The sequence below is a fragment of the Apodemus sylvaticus genome, chromosome 14 (genome assembly GCF_947179515.1).
Source record: "Apodemus sylvaticus chromosome 14, mApoSyl1.1, whole genome shotgun sequence".
Classification (NCBI taxonomy): domain Eukaryota; kingdom Metazoa; phylum Chordata; class Mammalia; order Rodentia; family Muridae; genus Apodemus; species Apodemus sylvaticus.
This window is the reverse complement of record NC_067485.1, coordinates 39,796,823-39,814,257: the sequence shown is the minus strand read 5'-3', so window position 1 is coordinate 39,814,257 and position 17,435 is coordinate 39,796,823. Positions and strand designations below refer to the sequence as shown.

The 17,435-nt window shown below is 35.8% G+C and overlaps 1 protein-coding gene across 2 annotated transcripts; it reads left to right on the top strand.

Moving 5' to 3' along the window:
* Positions 1-10,536: 10,536 nt before the first annotated feature.
* On the top strand, positions 10,537-16,337 carry LOC127665039 (prolactin-3D4-like). 2 transcript variants are annotated; one of them, XM_052157414.1, is made up of 5 exons: positions 10,537-10,567; positions 11,746-11,900; positions 13,397-13,504; positions 15,309-15,488; positions 16,140-16,337. In XM_052157414.1, exons 1-5 carry the CDS (start codon positions 10,537-10,539, stop codon positions 16,335-16,337), a joined length of 672 nt encoding a protein of 223 aa, XP_052013374.1. The 2 variants fall into 2 exon arrangements, with proteins under 2 accessions (XP_052013374.1, XP_052013372.1); XM_052157412.1 differs by having other exon boundaries at positions 11,743-11,900.
* The last annotated feature ends 1,098 nt before the right edge of the window (positions 16,338-17,435 follow it).

Here is a 17,435-nt window from a genome sequence, read left to right as displayed (position 1 = left end):
TAATTCTTTAAAACTTCTATTTGCATTACAGCTTTCAGTGCATGCTTGGGTGCAATTGGTCTATTCTTAAATAATAAAAGCAAACTTTAAAAAAATATCAAAGTCTGAAAAGGCTATCAGTCAATATTTCCTTTGTTAATTTAGCAAAAAAAAATTTGCGGACATCATCATCATAATCACCATCACATCATCAAATTTTGTCATGAATAGCAGGCTCAAGTGTTACAAATAATGCATATGGACAAGTATTTTAAAATCAGAAAGTTAATATAGGATAAGATTTTTAGAATTGAAGAAAGAAGTCACTAGTAACAAGTCCATCTATTCTACCAAAATGGTAGAAAATTGGATTGTTTCTATGACACAGTTTTTCTGTATAGGAATGGATAAACCAAGTGCTATAGAACTGAGTTGCATCTAGAGCATACACTGGCATCTTAGCAATCTGAAATTGGTAGAATACAACCAGATATTATCCCTAAATATCTTTTAAAAGTTGGCTTTAGGAAATTTTTTTTCCCTGAATATGCATTTTTTTTATTCGATATAATTTATTTACATTTCAAATGATTTCCCCTTTTCTAGCCCCCCCCCTCCCCGAAAGTCCCGTAAGCCCCCTTCTCTTCCCCTGTCCTCACTCCCACCCCTTCCCAGTTCCCCGTTCTGGTTTTGCCAAATACTGTTTCACTGAGTCTTTCCAGAACCAGGGACCACCCCTGCTTTCTTCTTGTATCTCATTTGATGTGTGGATTATGTTTTGGGTATTCCAGTTTGCTAGGTTAATAACCACTTATTAGTGAGTGCATACCATGATTCACCTTTTGAGTCTGGGTTACCTCACTTAGTATGATGTTCTCTAGCTCCATCCATTTGCCTAAGAATTTCATGAATTCATTGTTTCTAATGGCTGAATAGTACTCCATTGTGTAGATATACCACATTTTTTGTATCCACTCTTCTGTTGAGGGATACCTGGGTTCTTTCCAGCATCTGGCAATTATAAATAGGGCTGCTATGAACATAGTAGAGTATGTATCCTTATTACATGGTGGGGAATCCTCTGGGTATATGCCCAGGAGTGGTATAGCAGGATCTTCTGGAAGTGAGGTGCCCAGTTTTCGGAGGAACCGCCAGACTGCTTTCCAGAGTGGTTGTACCAATTTGCAACCCCACCAGCAGTGGAGGAGTGTTCCTCTTTCTCCGCACCCTCTCCAACACCTGCTGTCTCCTGAATTTTTAATCTTAGCCATTCTGACTGGTGTAAGATGAAATCTTAGGGTTGTTTTGATTTGCATTTCCCTAATGACTAATGAAGTTGAGCATTTTTTAAGGTGCTTCTCCGCCATCCGAAGTTCTTCAGGTGAGAATTCTTTGTTTAACTCTGTACCCCATTTTTTTATAGGGTTGTTCGGTTTTCTGGAGTCTAACTTCTTGAGTTCTTTATATATATTGGATATTAGCCCTCTATCTGATGTAGGATTGGTGAAGATCTTTTCCCAATTTGTTGGTTGCCGATTTGTCCTCTTGATGGTGTCCTTTGCCTTACAGAAACTCTGTAACCTTATGAGGTCCCATTTGTCAATTATTGCTCTTAGAGCATATGCTATTGGTGTTCTGTTCAGAAACTTTCTCCCTGTACCGATGTCCTCAAGGGTCTTCCCCAGTTTCTTTTCTATTAGCTTCAGAGTGTCTGGCTTTATGTGGAGGTCCTTGATCCATTTGGATTTGAGCTTAGTACAAGGAGACAAGGATGGATCAATTCGCATTCTTCTGCATGCTGACCTCCAGTTGAACCAGCACCATTTGTTGAAAAGGCTATCTTTTTTCCATTGGATGTTTTCAGCCTCTTTGTCGAGGATCAAGTGGCCATAGGTGTGTGGGTTCATTTCTGGATCTTCAATCCTGTTCCATTGATCCTCCTGCCTGTCACTGTACCAATACCATGCAGTTTTTAACACTATTGCTCTGTAGTATTGCTTGAGGTCAGGGATACTGATTCCCCCAGATTTTCTTTTGTTGCTGAGAATAGTATTTATCAGGAAACTGCAGATCCTTGAAGAACAATTGGCTATAACTCCACCCTAGGTGGGAAGTAGTGGCTAGCAACTCCTAGTTGCTAGTGGCTAGGTCTGGAATTCCCATTCAGAGACTGGTGGGAGGGCACAATTCCTCCATTTTTGCACTATCTAATTAATTCTATGACACCACAATTACTCTGATACCTAAACCATACAAAGCCCCAACCAAAATAAATCAGTAGCCTTCCTTTACACAAACAATAAAAAAAACGAGAAAGAAATTATGAAAACAACCCCCTTTACAGTAGCCATAAATAATATAATATATCTTGGGGTCACTAGTCACTGACAATGGTGGTGTTTAACCTTGTCAAGGGACTCTTGAATTCTCCTAAGTTATAATACCCACTGAGTGCCATGAAATCTTTGCTTTGTTACGAATATTCAAAGTAATAGTAGAAGCTGACCAGACCCTAAAGGCTGATGGTAGAATTCTAGAGGTTAATCAAAACACAAAGAATTAGATATTTTAGAGGAAAAAAAAGAGTCATTTAAAGGCTAAGAAAATTTAAGTCAATTAAGTATTTCCAAGTAAGTTTGGGGATCTGAATTTGACACCAAAAACTTACTTTAAAAAACTAAGCATGAATGTAACCAGACATGGTGGTGCATGCCTTGTATCCTAGCACTCAAGTAGGCACAAGCAGGTGGATCTCTTGCTCTGCACTTGATCTAGGTAAAAAGCTGAAAAGTGATAAGTATTTTGTTCTAGATTATAAAAACATATTTTGCTACCATTCACTTTTTTTTCTGGATTCCAGGTCATAAACAGAATATAGCATTTGTGCCTATGAACTCTTAGTAGTTTTAGTATCATATACCAGACTTTCATGGGCTCAAGTTGTACTGATTTTAAAGATGGATTTGTCTTAGTCAGGATGCCTATTCCTGTACAAGCATCATGACCAAGAAGCAAGTTGGGGAGGAAAGGGTTTATTGAGCTTACACTTCCACATTGCTGTTCATCAATAAAGGAAACCAGGACTGGAACTCAAGCAGGTCAGGAAGCAGGAGCTGATGCAGAGGACATGGGGGGATGTTTCTTACTAGCTTGCTTCCCCTGGCTTGCTCAGTCTGCTTTCTTATAGAACCCAAGACTACCAGCTCAGAGATGGTACCACCCATAAGGGGCCTTCCCCTTTTGATCACTGATTGAGATCTGAGTGGGACAGGGAAGTGAGAACAGAATAGGGGAAAATGATCAGGTGGGAGGGGCAGGAGTGAAGTCCTGAGGGTCTGCAGAATGAATGGAAATATATAACCCTGGGAGGTGGGAAGTGGGGGAGGCACTCTAGAATGTACCAGAGACCTTGTAAGTGAGAGAATCTCAAGACTCAAAAGTAGTGATCTTAGATTAAATGTCTAATATTGGGGAAAGAGAGCTTGCAGAATCTACCTCTAGTAGAAAGAGAGATCATCAAGTGGAAGGATGAGGTTGCCATCCCATAGTCAAAATCTCTGTCCCAGAATTGTTCCTATCTAAAACAACTGAAGGGACAAAAATGAAGACAAGATTGGAGGAAATGAGGTCCAGTGACTGACCCAAATTGTGACCTCTCTCAAGGGGAGGCTCCAAGACCTGACATGATTACTGATGCTGGTGTGTTTACAGACAGGAGCATAGTATGGTTGCCCTCTGAGAAGGCCAACAAGCAGCTGACTGAGATGTATATAGATACTTATACCCCACCAATGGACTGAAGTTGCAGACCCTGTAGGTGAGGTATGGAAAGGATTTAAGAGTTGTGAAAGATGGCAACCTCATAGGAAGACTAGCAGTCTCAAATAACCTGGACCCCTGAGATTTCTTAGACATTGATCTACCAACCAGGCATCTGGTCTGAGGCCCCCAACATATATACGGCAGAAGACTCCCAGGTCTAGATTCGGTGAGAGAAGTCACACCTAACCCTGGAGAGACTTGAGGCCCTGTGGAGTGGGGAGGCCTAGGTGGGTGGGTTGGGATGTATTTATAGAGACATCCTCTTGGAGATAGGGAGGGTGAAGGAATAAGATGAGGAACTGTCAGAGGGCAGAACAGGAGGGAGGTAATGACTGGACTGTAAAAAATATTAAAGATAAATATTTTTTAAAAAGATTTTTTTTAGTGTAAGACTCAACAATTACTTCTTATCACTTTATCAAACAAAAATTTTGTAAAAAAACCGAGTTGATATTAGATTTAAAAAATGAATTATTTCTACATAGTAAACTGTCATTTTAAACAGAGGTGACAAACTTTAATTCCAAATGTAGATTTTTACTATCCTGGGAAAGTAAATGCAAAGTTCTCCTCCCCTTTTTGATAAAAGAAAATCGATTTATTATATAGGGGTTCCAAAATGCTTGCAGGGACACTGCTACTAAAATTTCATAGCAAAGATGAAACAACTGGCCATGAAAATAATGTAATTTGTTTTGAAAATCTTCTTTATGTAACTGTTTTCTTCAAATCCATGCTACATCCTCCCTTTCAGTTCCTCTCACTGCTTCCTTACTCCTCCTTTCCAAGTTCATGTGCTCGGATTTAATCCTCAAGAATCCACTAAGTACACTGTATATGTGCAGTAAAATTAAGATCATCACAGGAATCCTCTCAGAATATTCACATGATTTTTTTCTGATTTCATCACTGACACTACCGATCTTCAACTTATATAACTTCCTTAGCTCCTCTTTCACTAATGATAGCTTTGTTCTTTTTGAGATTGATTATGTACAACTCTTATACATATAGTCAAGGCTACTGTTGATTAATGTGTGCACTGGAGCTGTCATGTCTGGCAAATAACCCAGGAAATAGTAGGCCAAGTATTTTCTAACCACATATGTCTACTACCTCTGGCTCAGGCAATTTTTTTTAAACTTTATTTACATTTCAAGTGTTATCTCCTTACCCTTACCTGGTCCCCTGCCCCCCTCCAAGAAACCCTCCCTCCATCCTCCCTTCCCCTGCTTCTATGAGAGTGTTCCTCCATCCACCCACCCACTCCCACCTCCCTGCCCTCAGTTCCCCTACAATGTGGCATCTATCAAACTTTCATAGGACTAAGGACTTCTCCTCCCATGGGTGCCTGACAAGGTCATCCTCTGTTATATATGTAGCCAGAACCATGTGAACTCCTTGGTTGATGGCTTAGTCATGGGACTTCTGGGGAGTCTGATTGGCTGATATTGTTGTTCTTCCTATTGGTTTGCAAACACCTTCAGATCCTCTAGTCCTTTCTCTATTCCCTCCATTGGAGACCCTGCACTCAGTGAAATGGTTGGCTGTGAGCACCCGACATAAAACCAGATACACTAAATCTAATAGAGAAAATGGAGAAATGTCTCAAACTTATGGGCACAGGGGAAAAGTTTCTGAATAGAACACCAATGGCTTATGCTCAAAGATCAAGAATTGACAAACGGAACCTGATAAAATTGCAAAGCTTCTGAAAAGCTAAGGACACTGTCAATAGGACAAACCAGCAAGCACCAGATTGGGAAAAGACCTTTACCAATCCTACATAAAATAGAGGGCTCCGGCAATTTTTAAAATCACTCTTGTATGATTATTTCATTTAGCACAGAAAACTTCTCAGTGTTTTATAGGTGCATGAGGACCAGTTAGTGGTTTCTGAATAAATCACTATATAGTGCAGCAGAAACTTTTCTGATGAAAGTAAAGAAATGCATGAATCTATGCGTATTTAAAGAAATGAATATGGACAGTTAATGATTTTTTGAGAGGAATAATAACATCTACTTCATGTTAGCAATCAGGACCCATGACATAAGAAGAGATGTGATTCTGAACTGGACTCTAAAAGCAGGACTTCTTTTGTCCTGTGGTGTATGCCTTAAACCCTATTATTCATTGTGTGGACATATCTCCCTAAAGTCTTTACCGCATATTCCTTCTGCCATGCAGAGTCCTCCAGGATGTGACCAATTTCAAGGTTGCCCTGAAGCTGTGTCAGCAGGATGGAATTTTTCATACCTTCTCAGGACATTTTCTTTCACATCCCTTTTAGCATTCCTTTTGCTGAATAAACTTCCTACCAAAACGGAAGAACTCAATTTTAGTGTAAATAGCTGAACACAGAGGTTTGAATTCGTCGTAGATTTCCTCATGAAGTGTCCACATTATTCCACATAATGGTTACAAAACAAACGAGATAATGATGTAAAATCATTTTAAACCAAGAATACCACATAAGATATAGTAGAATTCATAGAATCCATAGAATCTTTTTTTTTTACCATGAAATCATGATATTTACAGTCACATAAAAGTAAGTAAGCAAACTAATCAACCAAATTATTAAATAAATGTTTTTTAAAATCATAAAATATGTAGCAAGTTCATAACAGTCTTTTGAAACTCTTCTTATCATGATATTCATTAATCACAGCCTTTTTCACATATAAAATTAGCATGGGAGGATAGATGGCTCTGTCTGTGAAGTCTTTGCCTGATAAATATAAGGACCTGAGTTTCATCCTCAGAAAAGAAAGATACTTGTCATGTTGACATGCACTTGAATCCTAGCACTGGGGAAAATGAAACACAATAATCACTGGATATCTGCTTATTCAGATTATCCAAGTTGGTGAGATTCAGTTCTACAAAATAACATTTTTAAATGAGGTCAGCAGTAATCCTGACAAGGAAACCAAAACTATTCTCTGGCATGTATAACAACACACATATCCACAAACACATATACATAAAGATATAGAAACACCTGAGACCACCTCAAAATCATACAACCTACTTTCATTTTTAAAAACCTATGCATTCAATATGCTTTGATATAATAGTTATAGGAATAGCCTTATGTCATATGTGCAAAATTGACCAAGTTAAAGAAATTCCTTGAACAGGAACAGTTAGTTATAATTTTTTTTGGGGGGGTGGTTGGCTTTATGTGTATCCTTAAGCCAATAATATCAGTTTCTATGATTTTATCTGCAATCAAATTTTAAAAGAGGAAAAGGAACTTCTAAAAGAGGAAAAGGACCTTCTGCCTGTCAAGTGCATATTTCTCCTTCCACCCAAGCCTGGGGAGACCCTAAATTTCTTAAACTATGTAGGAAATAGTTTAGAGGTTAGATCATACTAAGTATGACTATGGTGCCAAGAATCTGTCTTTATCTTGATGGTTAGGAGCTATAACTTCATCCTGTTCCTGATGTCTACTGAAGGTAATATTTTGAGGATTATAAGAAATTCAAACACATTGATTTACAGAGTTGTACTCTGGGTAGACAGTATAGAAATTCATCTCTTATTGAAAATTGCTGCAGAGCCAAACTGCACTTAATTGATGGATACATTGAATATGTCAGTGAAGAAATAGTGACAGTTTGATTATCAAAGAGTATGGCAAGGTCATTTTGGCTAGAATGTATACTCAAAAAAAAAAAAAAAGTAAGCCGTGGGATGATGGTTACCATACAAGAGGCTTTGGATCATCCCAGTATTTAAACAATCAAGAGTATTTGTGAAAAAAAAAAGTATATTTCAGTCCTTCCACCAACTATTCCATTGGTGTCTCTCTGCTCAGTCCAATGGTTGGCTGCAGGCATCCTCATTAGCATTGGTCAGATTCTGGCAGAGCTTCTCTGGGGAAAGCTATACCAGGCTCCTGTCAGCAAGTGCTCCTTTGCACAAGCCATAGTGTCTGGTTTTGGTGTCCGCAATTCAGGAGACAGCAGGTGTTGGAGAGGGTGTGGAGAAAGAGGAACACTCCTCCACTGCTGTTGGGGTTGCAAATTGGTACAACCACTCTGGAAAGCAGTCTGGCGGTTCCTCCGAAAACTGGGCACCTCACTTCCAGAAGATCCTGCTATACCACTCCTGGGCATATACCCAGAGGACTCCCCACCATGTAATAAGGATACATGCTCTACTATGTTCATAGCAGCCCTATTTATAATTGCAAGATGCTGGAAAGAACCCAGGGATACCTCATCAGAAGAGTGGATGCAAAAAATGTGGTATATCTACACAATGGAGTACTATTCAGCCATTAGAAACAATGAATTCATGAAATTCTTAGGCAAATGGATGGAGCTAGAGAACATCATACTAAGTGAGGTAACCCAGACTCAAAAGGTGAATCATGGTATGCACTCACTAATAAGTGGATATTAACCTAGAAAACTGGAATACCCAAAACATAATCCACACATCAAATGAGGTACAAGAAGAAAGGAGGAGTGGCCCCTGGTTCTGGAAAGACTCAGTGAAGCAGTATTCGGCAAAACCAGAACGGGGAAGTGGGAAGGGGTGGGTGGGAGGACAGGGGAAGAGAAGGGGGCTTACGGGACTTTTGGGGAGTGGGGGGCTAGAAAAGGGAAATCATTTGAAATGTAAATAAATTATATCGAATAAAAAAATTAAAAAAAAGTTATCACTCAAAAAAAAATAAAATGTAAATAAATAAAATAACCAGTAATAAAAAGGAAAGTTATTGGTATGTTAAGACTGCATTGGCCGGGCAGTGGTGGCACACGCCTTTAATCCCAGCACTTGAGAGGCAAAGGCAGGCAGATTTCTGAATTCAAGGCCAGCCTGGTCTACAGAGTGAGTTCCAGGACAGCCAGGGCTATACAGAGAAACCTTGTCTTGAAAAACCAAAAAAAAAAAAAAAAAAAAAGTATACTATGGTAATATCCTTCTTATATTAAGAATATAAAAGAGAATGAGTCATGTAGATTTATGATTATATAATGTAAGGGATTGCTTCAGCATGAAGTATAGGCAACTTTAAGTTATTGTAAGTGACTGGAGACATTAAGATAGAAATTTAAAATTCATTTTTGAACCCTCTAAGTGAAAAGATTTGGTCAATAAGCAACCTGTAGTCACAAGATTCCTGTAGTACATGTCACATTCATAATGGTGTTTGGCAAGAGACTGAGTATAGCAGAGCCAAGCACAATGTAGCCCTAATTGACCCTGTAATGTACCTAAGTATCCCCTGCAATTCTTTCATCTCTTTAGAGGGACAGTACAATGCAACATACCAAGATGAAAAAACAAGATCCAAGCAGAATGATGCTATTTATAGATAACTAGAGTACTTTCTCCTATCCATTCTTTCATAAAGAACTTGCTCTTTAATAGCTGATAAGCTTTGATATTTTCTCATATTCCAGCACACCTTGTTAAATTTTATTTGTATTCTTACAGATTCTTATCTCAAAGCTGCTAGCCATTCATAACTGCTCAGTCAAATAGAACTATGCTTTAAATGGATTACTGGTCTAATAAATTGTTTTGAAAAGCAATAGACAGTAGAAAAACTAAAAAGTAAAATTTTATAAGAAACTCAACAGGCATAGAATAAGCAATGCCAGATATCTATAAGCTTATTGGTATCTCAGTGCCCAAAGTCATTTTATTTTCTAGAAATTTTTCATAGGATGAACATGATACCAAAAATGTATACATGTTGCTGCCACTGTTGTTGATTATGTAGCAGAATAAAATGGTTAAACCAATGGCCAAATTAATTGAATATTTTCATCAAGCAATGTGAAAGCTTTTGGCTACTAATATTATAGAATCTATTAGAACATGATTCCACCTGTTATTGTGTATTTCAGGATAATTCCCCAAAATTTTAAAACTCAGTAACATGATAAAGCCAACAGTAATCCTAGCAAAATTTGGCAAGTAGTGAATCCATGGCATAGCAGTTACCATTGCGAGCAACAATTATATTACTTGTTGAAGTTCCAAACCAAATAAAACAATCTATGTGTTATATTTTAAGACAGCAAAAGTGTGGTTCCTAAAAATATCACAATCTACAACTAAAAGTATACTTTTGGTAAATAGTCTTCTTTTGGATGTGATGTGCTTGTTAAAGTGAATCCTAAATATTTGTGTTTAGAGTTGTTCATTGCTATAACTTCTACCTTGTTTATGGAGAGAAACAATTTACAGTGTTTCTGATTAATGGAAGATATTTGAGTTTAGTGAAACAGTCTAGAAAAAATTGTCTGTTTTAGCTATAGAGAGGCCAAATATTCATATAATTATTGAAAGCATTGATTATAACCAAAAGCACTAGGGAACTTTGCAGAAGGCATGACAGACATAAGATCTCAAACTAAGATGATGTATAGGAGGAAAAATCCTTTCTCCTGCTGACCTGAAAATGAGTAATCAATCAGTTTGGATGATCATGCTGATTTGGCGAATGGCTTGAATGCTCCAGATCACATGGCGGATATGCAGTGTGACAAATATTGAGGTATAATTGTGTTAAATTGAAAGAGATTGTTAAAAATCCTAAGGGAAGAATGTCACTTAGACATTGATTCAATCTGGCCCCAAGCTCTGCTTGGGTTTGGGTACAGTCTGGATAGTATATATAGGAGGTAGAAAGTTGAATGAAGGCACACTCCAGTGAAGCAGATTTCCTGACTTGGAGCCCACATTGTGGTGACCTTCACAGAGATGCAGCTGACTTTGAGTCTTCCAGGCTCCGGTAAGTTGCCATTCATCCATGTACCTCTAAGTAAACCTTAATATTGCATACATGCTCAAGATGTGTTTTATGTGTATCTTTGCTTTTGGATATGATGTGCTTGTCAAAGTGCCTCATAAACATTTGTGTTTAGACCTATTGATTACAGTTATAATTACCTTGTCTATTGAAAGCAACATTTTACAGTGTTTCTGGTTAATGGAGGAGATTTGAGTGGAGTAACAGTCTCAGATTTCAAATATGTAAAAATAATGACTTGTGGTCTCTGGCTCATGGGTAGTCAAAGTTCCATGTTTTTATACCTACTCTGCATCATTAGAGAACTGATATTGGTCATGCTTCCTCTACAGAAGAGGCAACAAAGAACTTGATATGAAAGAACTTTTTATATTATACTTGCTCAACTAATTGTGAGATCTGTGACTTTCAAGTGGGATTTCTTCTTGTGTTGTTGACACATGAACAGCTATTTTGCATTGTCTTTATTAACAGGAGAGTTAAAGGGGATAGTATTCTAGTATCTAGGGAACACCAGCAGCTTGACAACTTCCACTTTAAAACTTACCTTCCAGAATAATAACAACAAAAAAATTTACAACTTGATTTGCATTATTGAAAATATTAGGGGTTATTGAGAATTCAAATATTAGGTGAATTAAAAGATTCAATAGTCCAATTACTTCAATGCAGAAACAGGAAGTTATTATCCATTTGTGTATCAAACAGAATGTTTGTTTAATCTGAATCAATCTGAATTGACTATAAGATTCCCAAAGTCTTAAGTGATTTTATACATAAGGAAAGTGAAATAATTATAATAATAATGTATTTAATAAAATGAAATACAACCATAAATTCTTGAGAACTTTGTATGTTCAAATAATGACTTGGGGTCTCTGGTTCATGGATAGTCAAAGCCCCATGTGTTTACAAAGTAGTTGAAAGTCTACTTTTGAGCAAATGCAAACTTTAAGAAAGTCTCCTACATTTTCAGTTATCTAATGAAGAAATGTCACTACTTTTCTGTAGTTTCCCAGTTATGAAACTGAATACCCTATTAAGTGAGAGCAAATCAAGCCATATGGCTTAGGGCCCTCAGAAAAGACAGCATTCTAAAATAATTTATCTGTTGTAACCACATATGCATAGATCACCTCAGTGTGTTTCTCTGGCAGCAGGAATGCAACTGTTGCTTCTGGTGTCAAACCTGTTCCTTTTGGAGAATGTGGCCTCTAAACCAACTGTCTCTGTGTCCATTGAAGACCTCTATCACCGGTTGGTTGAACAGACTCATAATACATTTATCCTGGCAGCAGATGTATACCGTGAATTTGTAAGTAATGCCCTTGCTTCTTGATTCTTAACTAAAGGAGGCCTTCGAATAGCTAAACATTAATAAAATCGGAATGTTCCATGTATACAATTTCAAACATTAATTTTTATAGGTAATAGAATCATATAGCAAAACATAGAATGGGCAGAATATGAAGTTTCATTAAAATCTCAAGACAATTATAAAGAATTAAATGATTTTTAAAGTTTTCTTTAAAAATAACTTTAAAATATTGGCTTTAAAGCTTTTAATAACTATAATAACTTTAAAAATAATGGCTTTTTTGAACTTTGTCACAGGAATTTTTATTTCATGGTAATATATCCATGGGTTCTATCTTTCACACTTATTGATCTGAAGATAAGTAGTACAGGAGAATTGCACTGAAGTTAATTATATGAAAAGAATAAATTTAGAAAAAGTCAAAATGATGAGGTACTTATATGAAAATAATAATACTAGAGAAAATTAAAACCATGCAAACAGTGGAAAAATGAAAACAAAACACAATAGCTCTTTTTTAAGTTCACAAATGCTTAAAATCATGATTTATCATTTTCAGGAAAGAGTCTTAGTGTGATTGAAGAGATGATTTAGAAACAAAATATACTATCTCTTCCTCAGAGTCAGAGTTCAGAGTCTGACAGTGAGGAAACCAAAGAGAAAAATTGCCATTGACAATTGAGTATATGGATTATATATCCCTACATTTATAGAGAATAAACATTCCCGTTCATTTGTTTTCCTTAAATTGTTTAAATCTTAAACCTTAAATAATATTCCTGAAATCTTCTTTCCAGTACAACATTTCTAATAATTATTTAATTTTTGTAAATTGTCTGATACTTAGAATTAAGCAATTTTGTATTTTCTTAATAAATTCCTTACACAAGTATATTCTTCATATCGTTAATATAGAAATATTAAATATTTTATGAATTCTTACTTTACTCACTGCTAAATATTTTCTTAAAATATACCTAGAATTTGATAGCTAATTGCTGATTGTATCAACAGTAATGTATTGCACATTTTTCACTAACTTTGTATGAAGACCATTGGTGACATTTGAGAGCAAATTTATAGTCACAATTTCTACTTTGAAAATCATGTTACTTTTTACCAATAAAAAATATTTCTCAGACTGCATAAATAATAATGATTCTATGACTCTTAGCCTAATACTAGGAAATCAAATATTTATAAATGTATTAATCAGCTGATTGGGAGCATGTTAGTTCTTTCTTACAAATAATAATAGTAGCAAGGACAATAAAAGAGAACAGTAAAGAGGGGAAGAGATGGGGAGGAGAGAAAATTAGTTTGCATTATGTATGAAAAAGAAAAGGTAGGCAGATTATTTTTCCATTAATCCACTGTTTTAAATGTTGTATAGTTCTTAAATATTAAAAATGTGTTATGTATCAAACATAATGATGTACATTTTCTTTCAATTATGAAACCTCAAATGAATCAAAACTTTTAATTTTTTCAAGGATTTGAACTTTGCCAAGAGAAGCTGGATAAAAGACAGGATACCTCCCCTTTGTCATACTGCTTCCATCCATACTCCAGAGAATCGAGAGGAAGTCCACGAAATTAAAGTAAGGTTACTTCCCTGTTTTGCTTTGTTTTGTTCTGTTTTGCCAAAGAAATAATGTTACACATGGGCTAGCTTTGCTATATATGATTCCTAAGCACATGAGAGGTGTTGTAATCTCGGAATTAATAGATAAAGATGAAAGTGACAGAGAATAATGGCATCATATAGTTCATAAATTCAGCACTAAGTCAGATGACTGACAATTCACATTTTTCCTAGTTCTACCAGTCCAGATAAAAGCCAGTTTCACCAAAACCTTCTATCTGTCCCCTGTGATGCTTTTCTGCAAACTGGACACTCATTCTTGAATATATTTATATACATATAGAGTAAATACAAATCCAGTTTTATTTGTGGTATAACACTAAAGATCTTCTGCTCATAGCATTAGTGTCCTTTCTTCCTAAATATCTAAACTCTCCAGGACTTACCATTATTTGCACAGTCTTTCCTGACTGCTCTGCCTTTTCCTGTGTCTTACCTGAAAATCAGCTTCAGAAGAGACTCCTCTGTAGGTTGTTTCAGGTTCCTCAGGATGAATTCCATTTTGATGAGGTCTTCATAACTCTGAAGAAGGTCTAATGTATATGTGTTATGATCACTTCCCTTTGACTGCCATGAACATTTTTTGATTTACATAAAACTAATGTGTAGATTTATCACACGCACATAATTTATTCTCTAGTCATACTTATGTTACTAACACAAGTAACAAACAATATACTCATAAGTAAATTTACTATGTAAAGAAAAATAAAAGAAATTGAGGAAATTACTTGTACAGACTTACTTTTCTAGACAATACACATAGTATTCTGTTGATACAAAAACAATGATGACAAACAATTTCTAGTTGTTTTGAGAAGACTATAAAAGGTGGCCCCAAAGATCATGCAGAAGTATTTTTCCTTGCATGCCAAGTAATAATTTACCCTAAATTTCTTTCATAGCATGCAATAACTCTTAGCCATTATTGCCCAGTTCTCCTAGTATGATGTTTGCTATCAGCACTGGCTTGTCCATTTCATCCATAAATGTAAACATTTTTTGAAATTCTGATTCCATTTATCTCTTTTCTTTATTTTTTAAATCTCTAGCATAGCAAATATCTAACAAAAACATTTTATTTTTTATGACCCTGGAACTGCCCTAACATTTATTAGGTCAAAATTCCATTTTGATTTTGACTGATGCCTGGAATTAAAAGTATATACTCTGTAATAGTTTTTCTCCTGCACATGTCGATACATAAACAACTGCTCTAGGGCCAAAGGGTGGGAATCATGAAGACACCTGAAAAATAAAATTTGGAAAACCATTTTTCTTCAGTGACCAAGTTTTAATATTTGATGTAAAAGTCTAAAGAATATGAGAAACCAATTTGATTGACTAGTGTAGAAATTATTTGAGCCATTAGATTCTGACAATGTTGGCATCTATGTTATGAGAGTCATGTTTCTGGTCACCTGCTAAGCCCTATAGACCTTATTTCATCATAGATGGGGAAGCATTTGAAGAGAAGAGGTTTATTTAGGACACAAGGCATAATGTAAAGAAGCACAAAATATCATCATTTTGAAAGAATTATTAAGACCTACTTAGTTTTATTTATCAAGGTGAAATTCAGGAGCTGCAAATACACATTTACACAAAATTTATATAGTTTGAAAATATTTGTATAGTATGAAATAATTAACATATTATTAATAATAAAAAGATAGTGTTATTTGCCTCTTTTGTGAAAAACCACAGGTGTCAGCTCTGTGTGACTTAGTTTAATGTGATGTCCAATAATGTTTTCTTAGACTGAAGACCTTCTGAAAGTAATGATCAATGTTTCGACTTCCTGGAAAGATCCTCTGAAACACCTGGTGTCTGCAGTGACTACTCTTCCAGGAGCTTCTGTTAATATGGGAAAAAATGCTGTTGATCTGAAGGACAAAAATCTTCTAATTCTGGAGGGACTTCAGACAATATACAACAGGGTAAGTTGTTTCTATGAATGTTTTTGTTGATGCTATGGATACAAGTAAGTTGTATAATGCAAGAATGATTTTTGAAATACTCAAATCTAATGATATTTAATAAGAAGTCCACGAACATTAATCTCCATAGAAAACTGCTGTGCCTCAGAGTGATTTGGACTGTAACTTACTTGGATGGGGTGAGCACTCTTGCACAATTTAGAAGATCTTATGACAATCATTTCCTGTATTGCTTGCACCATAACATATTAAGTAAAATATACTTTTCATATAGAAAGTTTCAATAAAGTACACAAAATATAAAATAGATGTATCTGAAAAGATGAAAAGCATTGGATACTCTAACACTCTCCTAGAACATGGTATGAAGGGAATACACACACAAACACACACACACACACACACGGAGAGTTATTTAATTCAATGTATATTTCTATTTATATTGAATTAAATATGGAAATATTTCATTATGAGAAATATTTAAATATGAAAATATTTAATTATGAGTTTATGCAAATATATATGTATATATATAGATATATATAGATATAGATAGATAGATAGATAGAGAGATAGAGAGAGAGTCAGAGACAGAGACAGAAACAGAAATAGAGGGATAATTTCAATAATACCTTTCCATATGATGTTTAGACTCAGGTTAAAGTTGAAGAAAATGAAATTTTTGACTACCCTGCCTGGACTGGACTTGAAGACTTGAAATCATCTGATGAAGACACTCATCTTTTTGCCATGTATAACCTGCTTCGCTGTATTAAAAGGGACATCCATAGGATTGACAGTTATCTCAAAGTCTTGAGGTGCCGAGTCGTCTTTAAGAATGAGTGCTGAGTGGACACCCTGCAAAGGCCAGACCACATGGTCTTTGCTGAACTAGACTTGTGATGCTTTTTTCCCCTCAGTGCATGGAGAGCTATAATGGAATTCTTGTCAAAAAAAATAAAATAATTTAGAAATAGCAGATTCAATGTGAAAATTGAGGAAAGTTTCTTGTTTCTCTTTAATATCAAATGGATCCAGGCTTTGTTGATATACATATAACATTCTCAAGTTTGACAATCCCATAAGCTTATTTTAGATCACAGTGAATGGAGGCAGACAACTTAATAAAAAAACCAAAGAAACAGGTTGTTGCTATTCATCAGCTCTATTGTATCAGGAGATAGAAAGATCTGAGGTAGTTCATTAAAAAAATTTTCTGAGCAAATAAAAATGACAATCTTGCCAAAAGCAATATACAGATCCAATGCAATCCCCATCAAAATCCCAACTCAACTCTTCATAGAGTTAGAAAGAGTAATTCTCAAATTTGTCTGGAATAACAAAAATCCCAGGATAGCTAAAATTATTCTCAATAGTAAAAGAACTTCTGGAGGAATCAGTATCCCCGACTTCAACAATACTACAGAGCAATTGTGTTAAAAACTGCATGGTATTGGTACAGTGACAGGCAGGTGGATCAATGGAATAGAATTGAAGGCCCAGAAATGAACCCACAGAATTATGGTCACTTGGTCTTTGATAAAGGAGCTACAACCATCCAGTGTAAAAAAGATAGCCTTTTCATCAAATGGTGCTGGTTCAACTGGGGGTCAGCATGAAGAAGAATGCAAGTTGATCCATTCTTATGTCCATGTACTAAGCTTAAGTTCATGTGGATCAAGGACCTCCACATAAAACCAGACACACTGAAACTAATAGAAAAGAACTGGGGAAGATCATTGAGCACATGGGCACAGGGGAAAATGTCCTGAACAGAACAGCAATAGCTTATGCTCTAAGATCAAGAATTGACAAATGGGACCTCATAAAATTACAAAGTTTCTATAAGGCAAAGGACATTGTCAAAAGGACAAAATGGCAACCAACAAATTTGGAAAAGATCTTTACCAACCATATATCCAACAGAGGGCTAATATCCAATATATA

Coding starts and splice junctions, on each gene's coding strand:
- LOC127665039 (XM_052157412.1), top strand. CDS start 10,537: ATGCAGCTGACTTTGAGTCTTCCAGGCTCCG. Junction 11,901..13,396: donor CAGATGTATACCGTGAATTT/GTAAGTAATGCC, acceptor AATTTTTTCAAG/GATTTGAACTTTGCCAAGAG. Junction 15,489..16,139: donor TTCAGACAATATACAACAGG/GTAAGTTGTTTC, acceptor TATGATGTTTAG/ACTCAGGTTAAAGTTGAAGA.